Raw genomic sequence first — 22,176 nt, 5'->3', positions numbered from 1 at the left:
CTTGGATTTGTTGATTCATATCTTTCATTGAAGTTGGGAAGTATTTGTCATTATTTTTTCACATATTCTTTCTGCCCCTTCCTCTTCCTCTCTCTGTCTCTTTCTCTTCCCTTGGGCGTCCAATTACACATGTTACTTTGCTTGGTGGTCTCACACAGGTCTTTTACACTCTGTTCATTTTTTCCCCCCATTTTTTCTTCTCAGACTAGATAATCTTAGTTGATCTGTCTTCAAACCCATTGATTCCTTCTCTCTGCCTGCTCGTTTGTTGGTGATTTTCTCTAGTGAATTTTCATTTCAGTTATTATATTGTGTTTTTCAACTTCAGAATTTCCAACTAGGTCTTTTTTCGTGAAATCTCTCTCTTCATTGATATTTGCTATTGGTGAGAAATTATTCTCATGCTTTCCTTTAGTGTTTTAGAAATGGTTTGTTTTAGCTGTTTGAAGATATTTTAAAATAGCCAATTTAAAATATTTGTCTAATAAGTCCAGCATCTGGCTTGTTTTAAGGTCAGTTTCTACTGACAGCTTTCCCCTTGTGTTTGGAGCACACTGTCTCATTTATTTGTGTGTGTCAGGCTGTTTTGTTGTTGAAGACAGGACATTTAGAATATCATATATGTGAATATTATAATCCTTCCCTTAGTGTCTGTTGTTTCTTGAGCTTGTTTGCTTGCTTAGTTACTTTTCTGAACTATTTATTTTGTCTGTCGTCTTTGTTGTGTGTGTCCAGTGAAGTCTCTGTTCCGTGGTAGTCAGTTAATAACTGAACACAGATTTCCTTAAGTACTTGGAACTAAATGTATAAAACAAAATATCCTGCACAAAGTGGTGTGCAGAGCTCTCTGTGCCTTTTACGAAAGCATAATAACAGTCCACGTGATTTGTTAACGTTTCAGCAAGACTCCTGTTTCCTTGAGGGTGACATATGCACAGTCGGCACTGCCTGGGAAAGAAGGTTCATATTTACTTTATGCTTTCCCCAGATTATTCATTTTTTCATATATTCTTTCACCAAAGACTACTTGGTGACAGACGCTGTGAGCTTAAGCAGGACACAGACCCTGCTCTGAGATAGGCCACAGTCCAGCTCTGTGACCTTGGGAAAGTTTCCTAACTTCTCTGAGGCTGAAATACCTTTATGACATAATGGGAAGGCTATATCCTTGACATCACTGGATTATCATGAGAATTAAACGGGAATATATATGTAAAACTAGTACAGTACCTGATACAAAATTAATGCTTAATAATTACTTTCTTCCTCCTCTTGCCAATTCTCAAAGCAACAGAGGCAATTTAGGTAACAATTGTCACCATCTGTCATGTGCTAATTCTGTGCCAACTGAGTGCAAGAGGTCTTACTCAATATTTCACTAGTTTGTAAAACATGGCTTTGAATTAGATATTAATTAATTAATATATGTAGTCATTAATAAATCTGAAAGTGGCTCAAAAAGATGAAGCAACTTTCTGAGGTCATACAATTGCTAATTAGGATGAAGAATTTGAAATCAAGTTTCCTTGGTGGCTCAGACAGTAAAGAATCTTCCTGCAATGTAGGAGACGTGGGTTCCATCCCTGGGTTGGGAAGATCCCCTGGAGGAGGGCATGGCAGCCCACTCCAGTGTTCTGGAGAATCCATGGACAGAGGAGCCTGGCGGGCTACAGTCCATGGGGCTGCAAAGACTTGGCCACAACTGAGCGACTAACACTTTCACTTAGTTCAATACCTATATCCTTAACTTCTTCCCTGTATTTCTGCTGATACAAGTGCTTCCTTCACGAGATGACACTTGCATAAAATCCTTTAAAAAAAAAAAAAAAAGTTCCAGGCAAGTAGAACCTAAGAAAAGATCATTCTTTGTCTTTCTTTGGCTGTAGAGGGCAGCAGAGGTCCAGACTGAGAAAAAAGTGCATGTGTCCTACTAGTATATCTCCTAGAAGGTTATTTTGTCTGCAGAGTCTGACACGACTTAGTGACTGAACAACAACAAGAAGATTATTTTACTTCGGGCAATGCAAAATAACAAAATTACATAAGCCTAAAACTGTTATCAGAAGCTCCTGGGAAACTGGGCCAGATTGGTTACATTTCTAATACTATTTTTCTGACAGAGGTTTTATTTTAATGAACATGTATGCTTTTTGCAGAGAAAGAAAGCAAACTTTAGCTGAGAAGACTGAGCCAATAATAGCTCAAACGCTGACTCCCGAGTCCCCCTTGGAAAATGTAGCCCTTGTGTAGTTTTTAGTCAAGATTGACAAGTTCAAGATCATGTTTTCAAAGGAAGGCTCAAAGGCATTTGAGTTGCTTTCGCTCTGACTTCGTTCCTGAAGATGCCTGTGCAGGATCTGGGGCATGGAGCTATTCCGCGGCTTCTGACGCCTGCACGCGTGAAGTCACTCAGCGCCGGTCACACAGTGCAGGACAGGACGCGTGTGACACACGCCCTCCAGGCCCAGGGTCAGCGCTCGTGAGTTCTCTCTCCTTCTCTTAAAACATTCCCTTCTCAATGGCTTTAAAGATATTTAGTAAAATAACATCAGTAAGACTTGGATCAGGCTTGGTTATTTAAGGAGGAGAAATATAACTGCTAAATGTCTGAGTTTCTGAAAACACTGATAAAGAAAACAAAGTCGAACATTAGAGGGTTTTGGTATTGCAACTAAGTTGACCACTTCTGACCTGAGCCCAAGTCATGAGTTGAGAAGATCACTTGCCCGCCCCTTCGAGGCAGCAGACTTCATTGTGAGGTTTCCGAGGGCGAGAACTGGCAACAAATGAGCCTAAGCAACCAAGTCAACAGAGCAAAAGCTGACTGACAGATGCTTGTTGAACACCTGCGCTGAGTACCGCGGACACAAAGGAAAGAAAGGCCTGCTTATCACAGGAGGGGTGCAGTCCAGGGAACCACCAGCAGAGCCGCTGAGGTGGGCCGCGGTCTGGTCCACGCGGTCCATCAATGACTGGCCGCCCGACTCCTCCTGGCGAGGCTCCCTGGGAAGAGAACACAGCAAGCTGAAGGAGGCCGACTTCGGCGTCCATGCCCCAGGACGGGATCAGACAGAGAAGCTGAGGGGCGGTGCGGGCTCGCGGGAGGCCTTGCTGACCCCCCAGGGAGCGGCGCCTGAGCGCGGGCGACCCCGCGGCGCTCACTCAGCGTGCGGCTGCCTGGCGGAGGGCATGGTCCCGGGGTGAGGAGAGCCACAGGCCCCGCTGCCAGGGGGTGAGCCCGTCAGTCCTCTGCTGAAGGGGATTCGGAAGTTACGTTACAGCTTCCACCGCAGTGGCCTTCCATCATTGAACTTTGTTGGTCTTCATTTCCTTCATGTGTCAGATAAGTATTGAAGATATCTTTACACAGTCAAAGTTAGGATTAAATATAACAATACAGGCAACATCCATGTTGTGCCCGGCACATGAGACGTTGCAAAAATTCTCCATTGTTCCCTTGCTCACAGCTTCTCCAGTGTACGCAGCGACCACTCTGGCGGGCACTCGGTTTTCAGAAACGGGTAAGCACAGTTCGTGCCCTCAGGAAGTCTGGTCAGGGGACGCGGGCACACCCAAGGCAGCGCAGTGTGATGTGTGAGGGTTCCAGCCTTGCCTGGCTGCCTTGGGCTGGCCTTCCGGACCAGCTGTTGCCGGGCTGGGTGCTGAAGGTCTGGTCTGCGCTGCCGATGGGCATCGTGAAAGAGAAGGCCGGGCTCCGGGGGGACCGGCACAGCGGGAGGGGAGGTTAGGGACGGCGCGTGGGGAAAGGTGAGGCTCCTGGGAGCGGGTGCCCAAGGCCTCCGTACCCTAGGGGAGGGCTTGGGTCACGCTGAAGGTACTGGGAAGGCAAGGGAAGATTTTTAAGTGGTTTACGAAGTGCAGCCTCCGGTTCGAGAGGCTCGGCGGACGCGGGGGCCCTTTCCGGGCAGAGGGTACCAGGAGGCGGGCGGGCGCGGGGTGGGGCGGAGGCCGGTGTGGGTGTGCGGCCCGTCGGTGACCTCAGGGCTGCGGAGGGCGGTCTGCGGGAGGGTCAGAGCATGCAGCTCGTGACTGCAGCCGTGGAGAGAAGGCGGCGGGCTGGGGGCTGGGAGAGGACTGGCCAACAGCCGGGCGGTGGGAAGGACTGGGACCACGGGAAGTCCAGGAGGCTTTCTAGCTTCTACCGTGTACTTTGACAGTGTGGAAAAACCTCCTATTTCCATGCAGTCAGGAAGCAGCTTTCCGTCTTTTAATTATTTGAGCAAAGCCACTTCTCTCTGAACGTCCACTTCTCCTTCAAAAGCAAGACGTGGAGTAAAGAGGACGAATTTCAGTTTTTCAAAATAAGGTGACAAAAGTTATCGAGCATACAGTGTTTAGAAAACTAGCTGAAGTAAAAAAGGAGTTAAAGCCCAAGAAAAGTTTTGAAAACAGAATAAAGAGAATGTGGGAAAAGGTAATATAGGGAGTAGAATTACGAAAAACTTTTAGAAACAGGCAACTTTCAACCTTGTGTAGCTGGCATCCTAAGTGAAAAATAGGTCAAATAACACAAACGGATACACTGAAGTCGGCTACAATGAAAAAGTAGTTGATTTTTGGAATTTCAGATATAAGTGTGAGCAAGGCAAAAGTCAATTTTATGTTCCTTCCTTGTGAAGGTAACAATTGACCAAAAATTCTACAGTAAATGAAATACCTTCCTCTTTGGCTCTTGAAGATCTGGATGGGATGGTAGCCCAGTTTTCTCAGATGAGACAGTCACTCAAGAGACGCCTCCTGGGCTTCACCTCCTTACAGTCAGACAGACCCTGAACAGCGGCCTGCCCAGACCCGCGGGCCTTGGTTCCCGGGACTCGCTTCCCCGGAAGTCGCGATGCCACCCTGGGCCACGGGCTTCACTCCCGCCACCGCCCCGCCGGCCCGGGCCCCTCCCGCCGCGCCCCCCCCCCCCGCCCCTCCCGCCGGCGCCCCTCCCGTCGCCACCGCCCCCTCCCTGGCGCCCGGCGCCCCTCCCCCCGGCGCCCCTCCCCCCGGCGCCCCTCCCGTCGCCACCGCCCCCTCCCTGGCGCCCCCCCCGCCCCTCCCCCCGGCGCCCCTCCCCCCGGCGCCCCTCCCCCCGGCGCCCCTCCCCCCGGCGCCCCTCCCGTCGCCACCGCCCCCTCCCTGGCGCCCCTCCCACCGCCACAGCTCCTCTCGCCGGCGCCCCTCCCACCGGCGTCCCCCCCACGGGCGCCCCGCCCACCGGCGCCCCTCCCACCACGCCCCTCCCCGTCGCCCCTCCCACCGGCGTCCCTCCACCAGGAGGCCCTCCGAGCTCAACGCCAAGGCCAAGACAAGCAACCGGCTAAACTCGGCCAGAGGCAGCCCCTTTCGTGAAAAAATGCTGTTTGGATTTTATTCATCGACATTTTAGAACGGATACCTGCTTCTTTATAGACCTAGGCAGCAAGGCCAGCTGTAAGATTTAACTGAGCCTGAAAGTCGGTTGTCTTTGGGACCCCGTTTTGCTTCGTCTCACGCTCCGTTTTGTGCACCGATGAGGTGAGGCGGCCGGTGATCACCCCAAGTTTGCTGCGAGAGCGCTGGGGGCTCCTCCCCAGCACAGGGGCCTGCGACGGCGCTCCCTGGGGGTCGCCTGGGCTGACTGCTTCTCAAGGGACTGGTAGGAGCCAACGTGCTTGCTCAGTCATGCGAGAGGCACCAGTAACCTCTCCAGCAAGCGGCTCCCAGGGGCGGGTTTTTCACGGCTCAGGGGCAGAGAGGAATCGGGACACGATTGCTGCTGCAACTGAGGGCGCAACACTGAGTAAATTCAGAGCCACAGCGATCCTTAGCTGCGAGCTTCCAGCGTTGGAATGGGCAGCGATTCTCAAGGCCTTCAGGAAGGAGGATAGGATGCGCGCAGCCAGGCTCAGGCTGGAAGCTATTGACCCTGCTCGCTGTCTGTGGCTCAGATCATGAACTCCTTATTGCCAAATTCAGACTGAAATTGAAGAAAGTGGAGAAAACCACTAGACCATTCAGGTATGACCTAAATCAAATCCCTTATGACTATACAGTGGAAGTGAGAAATAGATTGAAGGGACTAGATCTGATAGAGTGCCTGATGAACTATGGACGGAGGTTCGTGACGTTGTACAGGAGACAGAGATCAAGACCATCCCCAAGAAAAAAAATGCGAAAAAGAAAAATGGCTGTCTGAGGAGGCCTTACATATACCTGTGAAAAGAAGGGAAGCAAAAAGCAAGAGAAGAGGAAAGATATTCCCATTTGAATGCAGAGTTCCAAAGAATAGCAAGGAGAGATAAGAAAGCCTTCCTCAGTGATCAATGCAAAGAAATAGAGGAAAACAACAGAATGGGAAAGACTAGAGATCTCTTCAAGAAAATGAGAGATACCAAGGGAACATTTCATGCAAAGATGGGTTCAATAAAGGACAGAAATGGCATGGACCTAACAGAAGCAGAGGTGGCAAGAATGCACAGAAGAACTGTACAAAAAAGATCTTCACAACCCAGATAATCATGATGGTGTGATCACTCACTTAGAGCCAGACATCCTGGAATGTGAAGTCAAGTGGGCCTTAGGAAGCGTCACCACAAACAAAGCTAGTGGAGGTGATGGAATTCCAGTTAGCTATTTCAAATCCAGATCTTCCCTGATGGCTCAGATGGTAAAGCAATCTGTCTACAATGTGGGAGATCCAGGTTCGATCCCTGGGTCAGGAAGATTCCCCCTGGAGAAGGAAATGGCAGCTCACTCCAGTACTATTGCCTGGAAAATCCCACAGATGGAGGAGCCTGGTAGGCTACAGTCTAAGGGGTCGCAAAGAGTCGGACACGACTGAGCGACTCCACTTATTTCAAATCCTGAAAGATGATGCTGTTAAAGTGCTGCACTCAATAAGCCAGCAAATTTGGAAAACTCACCAGTGGCCACAGGACTGGAAAAGGTCAGTTTTCATTCCAATTGCAAAGAAAGGCAATCCCAAAGAATGCTCAAACTACCGCACAATTGCACTCACCTCACACACTAGTAAAGTGATGCTTAAAATTCTCCAAGCCAGGCTTCAGAAATACATGAACTGTGAACGTCCAGATGTTCAAGCTGGTTTTAGAAAAGGCAGAGGAACCAGAGATCAAATTGCTAAGATCCACTGGATCATCAAAAAAGCAAGAGAGTTCCAGAGAAACATTTATTTCTGCTTTATTGACTATGCCAAAACCTTTGACTGTGTAGATCACAATAAACTGTGGAAAATTCTGAAAGAGATGGGAATACCAGACCACCTGACCTGCCTCTTGAGAAACCTATATGCAGGTCAGGAAGCAACAGTTAGAACTGGACATGGAACAACAGACTGGTTCCAAATAGGAAAAGGAGTATGTCAAGGCTGTATATTGTCACCCTGCTTATTTAACTTACATGCAGAGTACATCATGAGAAATGCTGGGCTGGAAGATGCACAAGCTGGAATCAAGATTGCCGGGAGAAATATCAATAGTGTCAGATATGCAGATGACACCACCCTTATGGCAGAAAGTGAAGAGGAACTAAAGAGCCTCTTGATGAAAGTGAAAGAAGAGAGTGAAAAAGTTGGCTTAAAGCTCAAAATTCAGAAAACTAAGATCATGGCATCCGGTCCCATCACTTCATGGCAAATAGATGGGGAAACAGTGGAAACAGTGACAGACTTTATTTTTTTGGGGCTCCAAAATCACTGCAGATGGTGATTGCAGCCATGAAATTAAAAGATGCTTGACCACCAGAAGGAAAGTTATGACCAACCTAGAAAGCATATTAAAAAGCAGAGACATTACTTTGCCAACAAAGGTCCATCTAGTCGAGGCTATGGTTTTTCCAGTGGTCATGTATGGATGTGCGAGTTGGACTGTGAAGAAAGCTGAGCGCTTTAGAATTGATGCTTTTGAACTGTGGTGTTGGAGAAGACTCTTGAGAGTCCCTTGGACTGCAAGGAGATCCAACCAGTCCATCCTAGAGGAGATCAGTCCTGGGTGTTCATTGGAAGGACTGATGTTGAAGCTGAAACTCCAGTACTTTGGCCACCTGATGTGAACAGCTGACTCATTGGAAAAGACCCTGATGCTGGGAAAGATTGAAGGCAGGAGGAGAAGGGGACGACAGAGGATGAGATGGTTGGATGGCATCACTGAGTCAATGGACAGGAGTTTGGGTAAACTCGGGGAGTTTGTGATGGACAGGGAGGCCTGGCGTGCTGAGGTTCATGGGGTTGCAGAGTCGGACACGACTGAGCGACTGAACTGAACTGAATTGACTGATCTGTACTGCGCTCCCCAGGGGGCGCTAGTGGTGAAGAACCTGCTTGCCAAGGCAGGAGACATAAGAGACGCAGGTTCGACTCCTGAGTCCGCGATATCCCCTGGAGGACAGCATGGCACCCCACTCCAGTGTTCTTGCCATGGACAGACGAGACTGGTGGGCTATAGTCTGTGGGGGTCACAAAGGGCCGGAAAGGACTGGAACAGCTTAGCACACACGCACTCACACTTACTGGTGTTAAAATGTGATGCATGAAACCCAAGGAAGAGGGAATATATGTATACATGCGGCTGATTCACTTTGATGCACAGCAGAAAGTAACACAACCTTTTAAAGCAACTATACTCCAACTAAATAACTAATTACTTAAAATATGTTGCATGACCTTTCTTCACCAGCCTCTTTGATCGATGCAAGCCTAAATGGTAGAACTGGAGTCTGGACTCAAGGACAAAATTGAGAACCTCTCTCCGGTGGCTGTGAAAAAGTTAACACACAGATAGCGGCTATGATCCAACATCCATGCCTCTTTATGGATAGAAGCAAACACAACAGCAGCCGGCGGGGTATCAGAGCCCTGTTTTCCACAGCGTTCTACCGCTCGGTCAGCATTCAGGTCATCTTCCTGGAGTGAGGTCTTACCTGTAAGATGAGGGTTTGGAGCGGAAGACTTACTTGATGGGCCCCATCAGCCATGACAGTTCTAGGATTCGAAGCTAGTGAAGTAGAGTCTGTCTGCAAACTTGCACCCCTCAACCGCTGTGGGAGAGCTTTTCAAATCATAGTAGCTTCTGGGGGAAAGGCAGATTTGCTACCTACGGGATTATTGCCGAGGGTCAGTTTAAACTAGCTAATTCTCAAAGTACTTCTAGTTATAATAGACCCTCTGAGTCCATATTAATTATAAGGCATTAATTGTCTGAGGGCTAAAAGGTTCAGATACCTTATTTTTAAATTATTTTTAATTTCCAAGATTAATCCATGCATTCATATGAATCACGTTTCCGTAGAGCCTCTGGCGTGCGTGTGCTGAGCATCTCCGTGGGGAATGGACTTAAACAAGTACCACCCAAAGCAGTCAGTGCCCTGCTAGAGGCACGCACACGGTGCTGGGGGCCCCCCTTCCGGGCGTCCCGGTGGAGACACGCTATGCAGGGCTGGGAGACAGGATGTCTGGGGTCCAGGGCCCTCAGAGGGGCCTGCGGAAGCAGCTGGGTCAGGAAGGGCCTTGTTCACTGCACACGTGTCCAGAGACGGCCCTACTGTTCAGGTGGGCATACAGACCACAAAACATTGGGTAATTGAGAGCAAAGTCTAAAATGTTCCTGTCATATTTCTGTAGACAGAATCCAAGACCAGCACAGATTGTGTTTTTGTTGCCATCATTTTTCCAGAAACGCTATAGATGTGGGCAAGAATTTCATGATTAAACTGGTTAAATTTAAGGAAATTCTTAGAGCTTCCCAGGTGGTGTGAGTAGTAAAGAATCCGCCTGCCAATGCAGGAGACATAAGAGATGTGGGTTTGATCCCTGGGTCGGGAAGATCTCCTGGAGGAGAAAATGGCAATCCATTCCAGGATCTTTGCCTAGAGAATCCCGTGGACAGAGGAGCCTGGCTGGCTACAGTCAATGGGGTCACAAAGAGTCAGACACGACTGAAGTGACTTAGCATGTACATGAGGAAATTCTTATTTACATATCTCAAAATACAAATTTCTTAGATGATGTCACTTCTTAGCAGAAGCTTGTGAACAAAGAATGGAATAACATTACTCAAATAATATTTACTTTCAAACATTTTAAAATTAAAACCTCTCTATGCAATTGAGTGAGGCATCAACCAAGGCACAAGGCATGCTGTCTGGTCAGGATGGCTGTTCTGTACCTTGAAAATAAATTTAGGAAGTGACTTTTGTATCAGCTTTTTATGCCTTGACAGCACACTGAATCAATAGTATTCCTCTGACATATTTGAAAGGTGAGACTAGACCAAAAGAAAAATGCTTCCAAGAATGTTTGAAGGAATTTGATATCTGACAACAAATACATCAACTTCTCTCATTTCCCTATTTCTTTGTGTCCTTAAACCACATGCCTATTTGCTTTATGTATTTACATTTTACATTTCAATGTTTATAGAACAGTTTGTAAGCATCACTCATAAAACAAGACTTATCGGACAGACTGCAGAAGCAGGAAGTTGAGGTTTCCGTCGGTTTTGGCTTTATTCTTCCATTGAAAGAAAATGTAGCGATAATGTCGTCCCTGAAGGTTTGGGGCAGGAAAGTAGAGCATTCCAGGTGCTGAAAAGGCTAGTGTGACTGAGAAGTCAGCAGCAGAGTGAGAGGTGATCTTGAGGAGGTGACCTCAGATTAAGTGTCAACTAGGGTGCCTTAAACGTGCAAGTCCGTGAACATATGCAAACAGAGATCCCACCATCACCAAAGAAAACTCTGACTGGCAGGAACATGGACAGCTCCGCGTCTCAGGGAGCTTCCTCTGCTCCTCCTAAGCCTCTGGCTGCGGCTGAACTCAGCTCTCAGCGGCACAGCCGGTGGGCACTGCGTGAGGCGGAAGTGACTCGCCTGTGCACAGACGAGTCCGCTCAGCACCCGTGCAAGCACCCGCTGCCCTGGGCTCGGCTGTTCCCAAGCCTCGGGAGATGCCGGGTCCACACCTGCGCGCTCGACACGCCCTTCCACCTGTCCGCCTTTCAACACAACAAGCTGGTGAGCACTCTCATTATCTCTGTTTCAAATGAGCACCGAGGCTCAGAGAGGCGAGGTAATTTGCTTTACTTGGTAAGAAGCAAGAACCCAAGCTTAGGTCTGTTTAATTTTAAAGTATATTCTTAACTAGCTTCAGATTAAGGGGTAAGTGAACTTGGAAGGTTCTGGGGTTCCAAGAACTGGAGAAAATAAGGAAACATTTTGTAGATATGACATATTCAGAAAAGTAAACCCCACAGATTTTTACACAATATTTTGAGGATGGCATTATGAATATATCCACGTAAACTATATCAGGGGCTTCCCTGGTGACTCAGATGGTAAAGAATCCGCCTGCAATGCAGGAGATCTGGGTTCAATCCCTGGGCCTGGAAGATCCGCTGGAGAATGGAATGACAACCCACTCCAGTGTTCTTGTTTGGAGAATCCCATGGACGGAGGAGCCTGGTGGGCTGCAATCCATTGGGTTGCAAAGACTCTGACACGACTGAGCAACTCACACACACACACAAGCTGTATCAGCCACAGAGTTTCCTCCGTAAAGGAGAAATTAATGTATTACCTAGCTAAAAAATGAAAGACATTTCTAAACATATTTAAATCTTTCAACACATACAGTAAAATCTTACTTTGAACATAAAGCCGTTCGTGTATTATAAAACCAGTTTCTCCAAGATCCTGCTAAATAAATCATTGATGGGGCATCTAAAGGATTGAGGTCTGAAACGGAACTATCAGCCTCCCACACTGAGTGCCTTCCTGTTTTTGTCTGCTCCCCCTTTTATCCACCATATCCTTCTGCTCATCTTTCCTTCATTTCTGGGGCATGAGCCCAAATGCTGTTGTAACTTGCTCTTCTTTGTTATGCATACTTTCATTAGTTCACCTTGGGCCATCTTTCACTTCTTCCTCTGTCTTCCAATTCCTGTCCATAATCATAAGTAAAGCATTATTAATCCATTTTAAGCAAAGGCACAGCCCTTATTTTGATTAATGAGTATAAAATTAGAGCTGGTGACTGACAGTCTTTTGTGGAACATGAATGCATGAAGACATTAGAAATAGAAGTAACTCTAGGTGATGGTGGCACGGCAGGGGTTCCTTTGTTCGGCAGGAGGTGGGCTGACATGCTTCCACTTCAGCTGGTGGACGGAACACGGGGAGGGAACCGGTGGTCTCTCTGCGTCCGTGACTTCAGGCGGTTGTTGCCCTGAGTGTGCTGCGTGAGTCGCCAGGCTGAAGGCTGGCTTGGAAGCGATCTGTGTCCTTCTGGCAAACCATTTGCACTGCTTGTGAGCCCATTTAGTTGAGGTGGCCCAACGTGTCATTTTTGAGCAGACTCCAAATCTGTACCATCTCTTTGTGTTTGGCCTGGCTCACTTGGAAACCTCCCATTATTTCTTTACAAAAGTCTCCACTTACCTTTCATCTCTAACTAATCTGCCTTCCTGAAGCCCCATGCGTGCGTGCTAAATTGCTTCTGTCTTGTCCAACTCTTTGCGACCCCACGGACCGTGGCCCGCCAGGCTCCTTGTCCATGGGGTTCTCCAGCAAGAACACTGGAGCGGGTTGCCCTACCCTCCTCCAGGGGATCTTCCCAACCCAGGGATCGAACCTGAGTCTCCTATGTCTCCTGTGTTGGCAGGTGGGTTCTTTACCACTAACGCCACCTGGGAAGCCCCCTGAAGCCCTGTTTGTCCACACAAATATTTGCTTTAAATTATTCTTGCTTAATCACCAGTTCAAACTTTATAAATTGCCCCACTGCAATCATTATGCAGATTTCCATTATCCTATATATTGAAAAGGCATTTTAAGATTAATCTGAAAGGCCATTGTCTACCCCAGGTGGCGCCAGCGAGTGTCCACCTGCCAATGCAGGAGATGGAGGAGAGGGGGGTCCGATCCCTGGGTGGGGAAGATCCCCTGGAAGCGAGCAGGGCACCCCACTCCAGTGTTCCTGCCTGGGGAGCCCCAAGGACAGAGGAGCCTGGCGGCTGCAGTCCATGGGATTACAGAGGGTCGGACACGATTGAAAGGGCTAAGCACATGATAGACAGGGCTTCCCACGCAGCACTAGTGGGAAAGAACCTGCCTGCCAACGCAGGAGACACAGGAAACGTGGATTCGATCTAGGGGTCGGGAAGATCCCCTGGAGGAGGGCATGGCAACCCACCCACTCCAGGACTCTTGCCTGGAGAATCCCGTGGGCAGGGGAGCCTGTGGGCTACAGTCCATGGGGTCCCAAAGAGTGGGACACGACTGAGCGACTTAACATGCAGTCTCAACGTATTACGTCATGGCAAAGCGTGGTTAGAACAAAGACCATCAGTAAAGCAGACAGAGCCTGCTCGAGCTTTCAAAATGTGAAAGATAGGGTGAATGATGGAATAACAAGGTTAGTTAACAAATGACATTCAGTCCGTCCACCAATGTCAGTTTCATGAAGGATTTCCAGTGTCTTCCTGTCCACAGGGAGACTCCTGAAGGGACAAGGTGATGCTATTGGGTGCAGGGGGTCGTTTGTCAGTCTGTTCACTTACAAGTGCCTCCTACGGGACAGACCGAGTTTAGGATTTTCACACTCCGTTTGGACCACCATAGTGCCGTGGTGTGGATGGCACTGTCTTCCTTTGATAGGAGTGAAGTAGATGAAGGAATTTGCCTTGAGGCAAACACACTGTAGATGATGGGGTACTATACATACTAATTACTGTTAGCTTGAAAATAATTTAAAAATTACAAAGACTTTTTTCAGTACATGCTTATTATAGAAAAGAGAGAGAATACAGATTCATGACAGGAAGGAAATAAGATTCCTTCATAATTCCATCAAGTAGATAACCATGACTATGATTTTATTTTTTCTGTATACAAATGCATAAATGTTGTACACCTTCTTACTTCTAAAAGTGAGATAATACTATCTTGAATTCTGCTTCTTTTAATTATATCATGAATATCTTTAAGTCTTCTGTAACATTGCATTATTGGGTACAAAACAGTCCACTTTTTATCTATCATAAAATATTTGACAAAATCCCCTCAGTACTGGAAACTGGCTGACATGTTCAAGATAAATGTGATGTATATCCTTTAAGCAAAATTTTTAAACATCATATATATTTCTTTTGTATAAGTTCCTCAAAGTGTAATTGCTAGGTTGAAGGCTATGAACATTTTTAGTAGTTTGGCTATATGTAGTCAAATCAACTCCAGAAACACTGTTCTTGAACCAGTTCATACTCCTACCAGCAATACACAGACTTCATTGCTCCAACTCTAGTGAAAATAAATAAAAAAAGCGCAACTATATCTGATTACTAGTGAGGTTGAAGTATTTAAATTTTACTGTATATTTGAATTTTTCTTAACCTTTACTTTAAATGCTAAATATTAAAATTAGCCAAAATAAGACAAAACTGTGGTATGGTGCTCTTACTGTGTCCCCTCTAAATGAAGAAGAAAAACACGGTTCTCTCTGAATACAAATTACTTTTGGAATGAAAAACAAATTAACTGGATGAGACACCTGGGCCCATTAAGCATATTTCTATGATGCTTGTCACAGTAGTACACCTGGGGTCATGCATTTCTGGTGTTCATTTTAGTACTGCTAACATACGGGGCCCTGATAGGTTTTAGATCAATGCAGAATAGGCAACGGATGTGAAGAACAATTAATCCTATGAATCTGACTTGAGTTCTACAAGGCAGACCGCCCCTCTGAATTTTGGATGACTGCGTCCAAATGCCTGCTAGAGAGCTGCACTTGGATGACCTGTCGTATTTCGAATCCAGCGTGTCCCGGGCTGAATCCAGCCCCTAAACCTCCCTCTTCCTGCATTATTCTCTTCCTCAGTTGGCAGCACAACGACCCACAGAAAGTATCAATTCTGAAGACTTAAATTTTCCTTTCAAATACCTCTATTTTCTCTGCTATTTTCCTAACTTAGGTTATTCAGTAAACATTGTGAGCATCTGCCATTTCTTCCTAAGCTCGGTCGTTGTGGGGCAGGCAGGGACTAGAGGAAAAGAGGCAAAGCTTTGCCTTTCGGGGCAGCCTCTGGGGAGGCGGGCAAGTGGAACAGACAATAACAAAATAAGGAAACTGAAATCGAAGTGACTGTTTTGAGGACTATTTTAGGTTGCCTGAAGAGGTAACATTTAACGTAAGACTTGGAGGAGAAGAGCCAGTTAGGACCTGGGGTATGTCTGAGATTCAGACGAAGCGCTAGGGGTGTGGCTTATCAAGAGCGAGAACCAGAGACTCTCAATCTAGTGAAACTATACCAAGTAAAAGTTTGAACCGCTGACAGAAAACTGGTGAATGAATATACAGTATGTGCCCTACATTGAAACGTTTACCGTGTGTATCACAGTCTGTGTCTCCGATCTATTACATCAGGGAAGCGGACTTTTGCATTTTGTAGCTGTATCTAAGGCATGGGAAGAGGGAGGGGGAATTAGGGCTAATAATACTTGTGTCTTGAGTAGACTGGATGTCGGGAGCCGCCCGGATGCGCCCAGTCCATGACAAAGTCATGGGACGAGAGAGGAACCTGCAAGGCAGCTCTTCCTCACACGGGGCTGCCCCAGCGGCCCAATATGTCCCCTCGGGAGCCGCCGGGGAGAGAAAGGAATCTGCAAGGCAGCTCTTCCCCTCGAGGTTGTCCCGGGGCCCGGTATGTCCCTTTCTTCTTTGTCTTAACTGTTGTTGGGCTTTCTATTAATTTTTGGAAATATAATATATAGTAATAAGGCCTCCCTGGAAAAGTCCAAGGCTTTTTGGAAATGCTCATGATTGCTCTGGCTCAGGACACGACCATAAACATCAAGTCAAAAAAAAAAAAAAAGGCCACAGGTATAGTTTGGCTGCTTGCTTAAAAGATTATAATGTTCTAGAATAGAAAAGAGTAGAGGCATTTAGGTTTAGAAGTAGATATACTGCTTCAGTTTACTTGCTCCTTGGTTGAGAGGGTTTTCATTATCTCTATTTCCTTGCTGCTATTTGTTCATTGTTTCCCTTTCTTTAAACAACATGGAAGATTATGGGTATTTTTGTAGAGTTAGGAAATGGTGTACATAGGATTTCAATAGAAGATTTATATTAACCAGCTTCACTGCCATTATCTCACTATTAATAGAGGTGTTTTTGCTGTTTAATAGTTAATCATTATAAATTGAGATTTTGTGGTTTCAGGTAAAGAAAAATATCAGGTTTTTCTCACGGTACTATTCTCAGAAATGTCAAACATGTTACTGTGACCCTTCCCATGTTTTATTGTCCAAAGAATTTACACTATACCTGAGATTTGTAGAACACTGTTTTTGTTACAATGAAAATGTTAGGCCATTGAGGCAGGAAGACTATGTACGGGACATTTAGGAAAAAACCCTGTAATCGGAAACGTTCTAGATGAATGCAGATGGGAAAAACATGGGAAAGAAAAATACTGACAGGAGCACGAAACCAATATCTGATGTAGTATGTGGTGACTTAAGGGGGAGGTAACGTTTATTCTATAAAAACTGAGCTTCCTAGAAATAAAAAAAGGTACCTCTTCTATGCAACCTTCTGTGTGTGTGTCTTCTTCCTTGCCGATGCCACTCATCCCTCGGGAATTCCTGGTCCTGTTGGGGCTGGACCCCGACAGCTGGAGCTGACTTTTCTGCTTTCTGTGCCCTTGCGTTCCGCTTTAAAACAGCTAAAGCACTGGACTCCTGCTGCTTGTCACGATCTGCCCCTTTCCTGTCCTCTCATTTCCATAGTTCATCACGAATCTCTCTATTACCAGTTTACCTCATGCTGCTACAGATCATAGAAAAATCCATTCACTCTGAACTCCTGGAAGGGATCACATACTTCTCAACGATTTTTATAACCCAGAGCAGATACACAGTAGATACTCAAGTGTTGTTGAATGAACAAATGAAAGAATAGGCTGGTGGTGTTTTTTTTTTTTTTTTAGTCTCTCTCCTTTTACCTTTTGAACGAAGAAAAATCTTTGTAGACATTTAATGATGTCACATTCATTCCATACTGTTAGGGACTGAATGTTCATGTTCTCCCCAGATTGATACATTGAAGTCCCACCTCCCAAGTTTGGCTGTGTTTGTAAATGGAGCCTCTGGCTTCTGAAGTGGCTCAGTAGCAAAGAATCCACCTGCAATGCAGTAGCCGTGGGCTTGATCCCTGGATTGGGAAGATCCCCTGGAGCAGAGAGCGGCAATGCACTCCAGTATTCTTGCCTGGGAAATCCCATGGACAGAGGAGCCTGGTGGGTTATAGTCCAGGGGTTTGCAGAGTTAGACACAACCGAGCACACACATGCATGCATACTCACAAGGGAGTAATTAAGGTTAAACGAGGTCACAAGGGTAGGGCCCTGATCCAACAGGACTACTGTACTTCTGAGACACACCCTAAGGAAGGGCCACCTGAGGCCACAATGAGAAAGCTGCTGACTGCAACCCCAGGGACAATCTTCATCAGACACCAACCCTGCTGGCCCCTAGATCTTGGTGCCCAGCCTCCACTGTATATTCATTGTTTCAGCCATCCAGTCTGTGGTGCTGTTTTAGTTACCTGACCAGACTAATATCTATACATAGAATAATAGATCTTTTCATTCATATTTGTCAAAAGGAGCGTCAAATGTAAAGTGACCTTTGATATGTCTAATAGATTTCTTATCTTCCCTCTAGCTTTCAAAACTTTTTTCTCCTTTTTTCCTTTGGTGATATACAGTATCATCACAGGAAAGCCTCTTATTTTCTCCTGAAGCTTACAACCTATAATCCAAATTTAAGATAACTTTTATCTTGGCGTAATTAACAAAAAGCTACAACTCGGGGTGGATTGACAAGTAGCTGGAGTCTCTGTGATTCTCTTCCTCTTCCCCCACACTTCTCACACACCTCGTTTGCAACGTGGTTTTTGTGATACCTCTGGATAGCACCTGAGGTCAAAACAGGAGGAAGCTGGAGAGGCGAGGTCGGTAACACGTTTACCTTCTTACAAGAAAAGCGAGGCATCTCCCAGAAGCTACCAGCAAATGCCCATGTGTGTCACTGACTGTATGTGTCACAGGCTCAAACCGAGCTGCAAGGGGAGCTGAGACAAGTTTCTCCAATTCTTATTTTGGAGGTGGCAAAGAAGAGAAACGGAAATATCGTTGGGTTAGTCATTACATGTTTGTTATATAGGCAACTGGAAAACTAGACTGGCGGATCAGGTCATTCTTGACTTCTCCGCTCATGAGCTTAATCACCCCAAGATGGGTTTTGTATTTCACACTGCAGCAAAGGATTTCAGGTACTAACATTAGTAACTCTGAGTACAATTAGCTGGGTTGCAAACATTACACTAGGACATGTGAAGTCTATACCTAATCTTCCCTGTATCTAAAATGCTACCTTTCATCTACTGAGTATACATTGGCTGTATTTTTAATTATTTGTTTTATCTGGAGATAACAGAACACTGTTCTATTGGGTTGGCCAAAAATTTCATTCAGGTTTTTCTGTAACATTTTATGGAAAAGATCACTTTTGTCACTTTCTGATATTTATCACTTTTCTGTCAGTGATAAATATCAAAATGGTAAGTAGCATCTGCTCTAATTTGAGGCAACGGTTAAAATCATAACTTGAGTTTACTAATATTGTGCTCTGGCCAAGAAGCTACCAATAGCTACCAATAGATAGCATTTTTAAATTTGCACTCGTGTTTACTGATTTTGCTTAAAGGCACCTTTTAAAGTAATCTGTGTAGTTACTGGCATCACTTAAGGGTGCAGTAATTGTTTCAGTGCAGGCTATGGCAAGTTCTTATCTAACGTAGTCTAAAATATTCAGATCTGAGACTTTACTGGAACAAAAATACATCTGCTCCAATTGAGTAAGTTAAATAGTGAAGAAAATTGGAATTAAGAGAAAATGAGAGGAAAACAACATCATATTTTCTACACAAAAGTATAACTCATAAGGTTCTATACAGTAACTATAGGTGAACCACAATTTGGCTTAGAGCTGCCCGGAAAATAAAACAAGACAGTAATACAGTCTTTAAGATACAAACAAATCACTTGTTCAGGAGAAGCACAGGTTTACTGGAACTGAGGCCTAAGAGAATTTTCTCCCATGAGTTCTCATAAAGGGTACACAATGTGACAGAGAAGACATCAGTTTTAAACACACATGTATTGAAATTACAAGTTTTGATGACCATTTTTGCCAGTACAAGCCAACAGCATAGAAACAAACAGCAACGGACCAAAGCTACTTCTATGAAATAGAATCAAAATGTGGACCAAATACGTAGCTCTTTGAAAATCTCCCAGAAAATTTAGATTCCTTTCTTTACTAGTTGGGAATACAAACTTGTTTTAATATCACTGGAAGTAATAAAAACCCATTTCAAAACCAGACTAATTATTCTTAGACCTGAGGCCACTGTTCCCTTCTAATCTCACAGGCATGTGCAGTAAACTACGTGATTTGTCTCAGGACCATGTTTTCTTCCTTTAAATAAACATTTGTGGATCAACCATGGTTTTCTAAATACATGTGCTTTAAATGGCTAATCTAAGTTTAGTAGATAGAACACATTCTAAATGCTGAATTTTATGGTTGTATTTCTTATACATAGACTTAATTTTCAAAAGGTTAAAAAACTATTCACAGAATTTTTTCTCCTTCAGTTATGTTCAAATTTTTTATTAATATTGGTTACATCTGAAGTGCACTGCACCTATTCAGAGACTTAAAATGATCAGTAATATAAACTTAAAAAGAAAATCACAGACTCAGTCTCCATCTGTGAAATGCAGCAGATGCAGCTAACCAGAAAATGTCCATTTGTGTCACTGACTATATATGTCACAGGCTCAAACCTGGCTGCAAGGGGAGCTGAGAAAACAAGCTTCCCCAATTCTTACTTTGGAGGTGGCAAAGAAGAGGAATGCAAATACCAGTTGGGTTAGTCACTACAGTCCACTACAATTCAGTTTACAATAATTGTAAGGGACAACAAGAAGAACACAGAAACTGGAGGGGAAAAATGGCATTCATGATCTGATAAGACAGCTACTATTTACTGAAAAAATAATTTATTAAATAAATATAATACTGGGAAAAATGCATCATAAAAGTAAAAAAAATTAAATTCTGAATGTATATAAATAATAGTGATTTCTCTAATTAACAAGAGTTTTTCTTCACCCATTTAAGTTTTAAATACAATCTTCTGAAAGGCCAGATTTTGAAAGTGTATGGTTCACTTTAAAACAGACATATATGTAGCACTATAATACCTGGAATTTATTATCATGTTTTATTAGACTAAAAATGATATTAATTTAAATGATTGTTCTCTTTAAGCCTTTTTAAACATTTTGAAATGAACAAGTAGATCATTTTATTATACTCTTTGTTTCCCAGGATAGCAAACATATTTCTAATAAAATCTGTTGAAAATATTCTGAAATAAAGCAAACCTGTCCATTTTGATGAAAACTTTAAAAAAGTTTTGGTACTTTGGTAAAAAGCAGTCTCCTTTTTAGGTCAAAGACTAACAACAACCATTGTATCTGTTTATCTATGTCAGATGAATTTTAAACAATCGCATCTTAATATGCTGTATATCAAGACACTGATAAATTTTAGAGGAGGGAAAAAATGGAGATTGTTATTCTAATTCCCCAGTAAGTTTCCTTCAGTTTTTAGAAAGCATATGCAGTTCAATAAACCAACTGGAATTTCAAAATGCTAGAATGATTGCCATGCTTATTAACAGCAATATGCAAAACAGTAGAAATAAAAAATAAAATGAGTAACTTCATACTATAAAATGAAACAAGGCACTTTCAACAACTATATGCAAAGCTGAAATAAACATCTTTTTCATAAAGCAGACTCACAGGACTCTAGGAGACTTTTGTAAAAGGTGAAATAGTGAAGGCACTATACAATTCTTTTTCCTAACTCCAGTTACTAAAGAAATTCACCAATTAAACTTGGCACAAAGGAGTTTAATGATCATAAAGTGCATCACTTAGCTAAATATATTAAGAAAATCAGCATCAATACATTATAGCAACATGTTTACATATACAGAAATAAAAACGCAAAGCCAGGAGTTGATATAGGAACTCTGCAGGATATATGGCTTTTTCTCTTTTATTTTTCTGTATAACTGCCTATTTGCTTAGAATCTGTGTTTTCAAAAGAGTATGCCCTGATTAGCTAAAAGAGGTAGTGTTCTGAAAAAGGCAAACCCATTAATTCTATAGGTAGAGGTTTAAGATAAAGATTACATGGAAAATAAATAAGTGTAACATATAATACACTGGTACACTTATTATAGTATTTGGATATTAATGAATTTGCTTTTCAAATCAAAGCTATTTTATCACTTTAGCTATGTTATTACAGCTCTTTCAGAGTTTTGCTTTGGTATTAGAAAGTTTTCTTCTTCTTGTAAATAGTAACATTCCAAATAAGCAACTTTCATTTAGAGATGATAAACATGTCAATATTTAAAACTCATCTTTACCACTCATTTAAATAAACCATTAATAAAAATATATCAGGTCAGAGACACAAGGAAGTATATATTCAACAGATAGCAACATGCAATTTATGTCCACTTAACTAATACAACTGGTGATTTAAACACATACACACAAAGTGTGCTCACCCATGTTAGTCTGGATCAATATATTGGCAAAGTACCAAAATAATTTATGTACAGTATTTAAGCATGTGGGCCTTGATGACAGAAGTCTTAACTAGATTTTTTTTAGTGTATTAAATACAAAGTTTGTCTAAAAGACAATTTAAAGCAACAGTGAATATATTTCCTACACCAATAACTTAAATTTTCCTTTATGTAAACTTTATACATGTGCAATCTGGCTGTTTAATGTCGATGCTTCAGTCTCTTTTTTCTTTTTAAATATTTGTCACTCTATTCTAAATTCACAGGAATGTAAAAATGGAAGGAACCGCTGGAGTTGCATTAGTCTTCTGCATTATATGCCACTTCTGCTACTTCTATGTCTGATATGGAATTTTTAGGTTCACTAAAACTTGAGTATTGCTTATTATCAGCTCTGCAAAAAGAGAGAAACACAATGAAGAGACAAGATGCACACTACT

The 22,176-nt window shown here is 43.8% G+C and overlaps 2 protein-coding genes across 5 annotated transcripts in view; one reads left to right on the top strand and one right to left on the bottom strand.

Annotated features, from left to right (window-relative positions):
- Positions 1-4,855: 4,855 nt before the first annotated feature.
- Positions 4,856-5,395, top strand: LOC133042238 (uncharacterized). The gene has a single exon (XM_061122773.1). The coding sequence runs from the start codon at positions 4,856-4,858 to the stop codon at positions 5,393-5,395; it is 540 nt and encodes a 179-aa protein (XP_060978756.1).
- Positions 5,396-21,026: 15,631 nt separating this feature from the next.
- The window catches only part of SNX16 (sorting nexin 16), a 32,754-nt gene continuing 31,604 nt past the window's right edge, over positions 21,027-22,176 (bottom strand). For all 4 annotated transcript variants that reach the window (XM_061123848.1, XM_061123847.1, XM_061123850.1 and 1 more), the window contains one exon: positions 21,027-22,130. In XM_061123848.1, the coding sequence (XP_060979831.1) occupies positions 22,037-22,130 (94 nt within the window). In that variant the 3' untranslated portion in view covers positions 21,027-22,036. The remainder of the gene's footprint in view (positions 22,131-22,176) is intronic.

Source organism: Dama dama, chromosome 21 (assembly GCF_033118175.1).
Source record: "Dama dama isolate Ldn47 chromosome 21, ASM3311817v1, whole genome shotgun sequence".
NCBI lineage: Eukaryota > Metazoa > Chordata > Mammalia > Artiodactyla > Cervidae > Dama > Dama dama.
This window is presented reverse-complemented; position numbering and strand designations above follow the sequence as displayed.

What these genes read in the sequence shown, in the direction of transcription:
- LOC133042238 (XM_061122773.1), top strand. Translation starts at nt 4,856, where the DNA reads ATGCCACCCTGGGCCACGGGCTTCACTCCCGCCACCGCCCCGCCGGCC.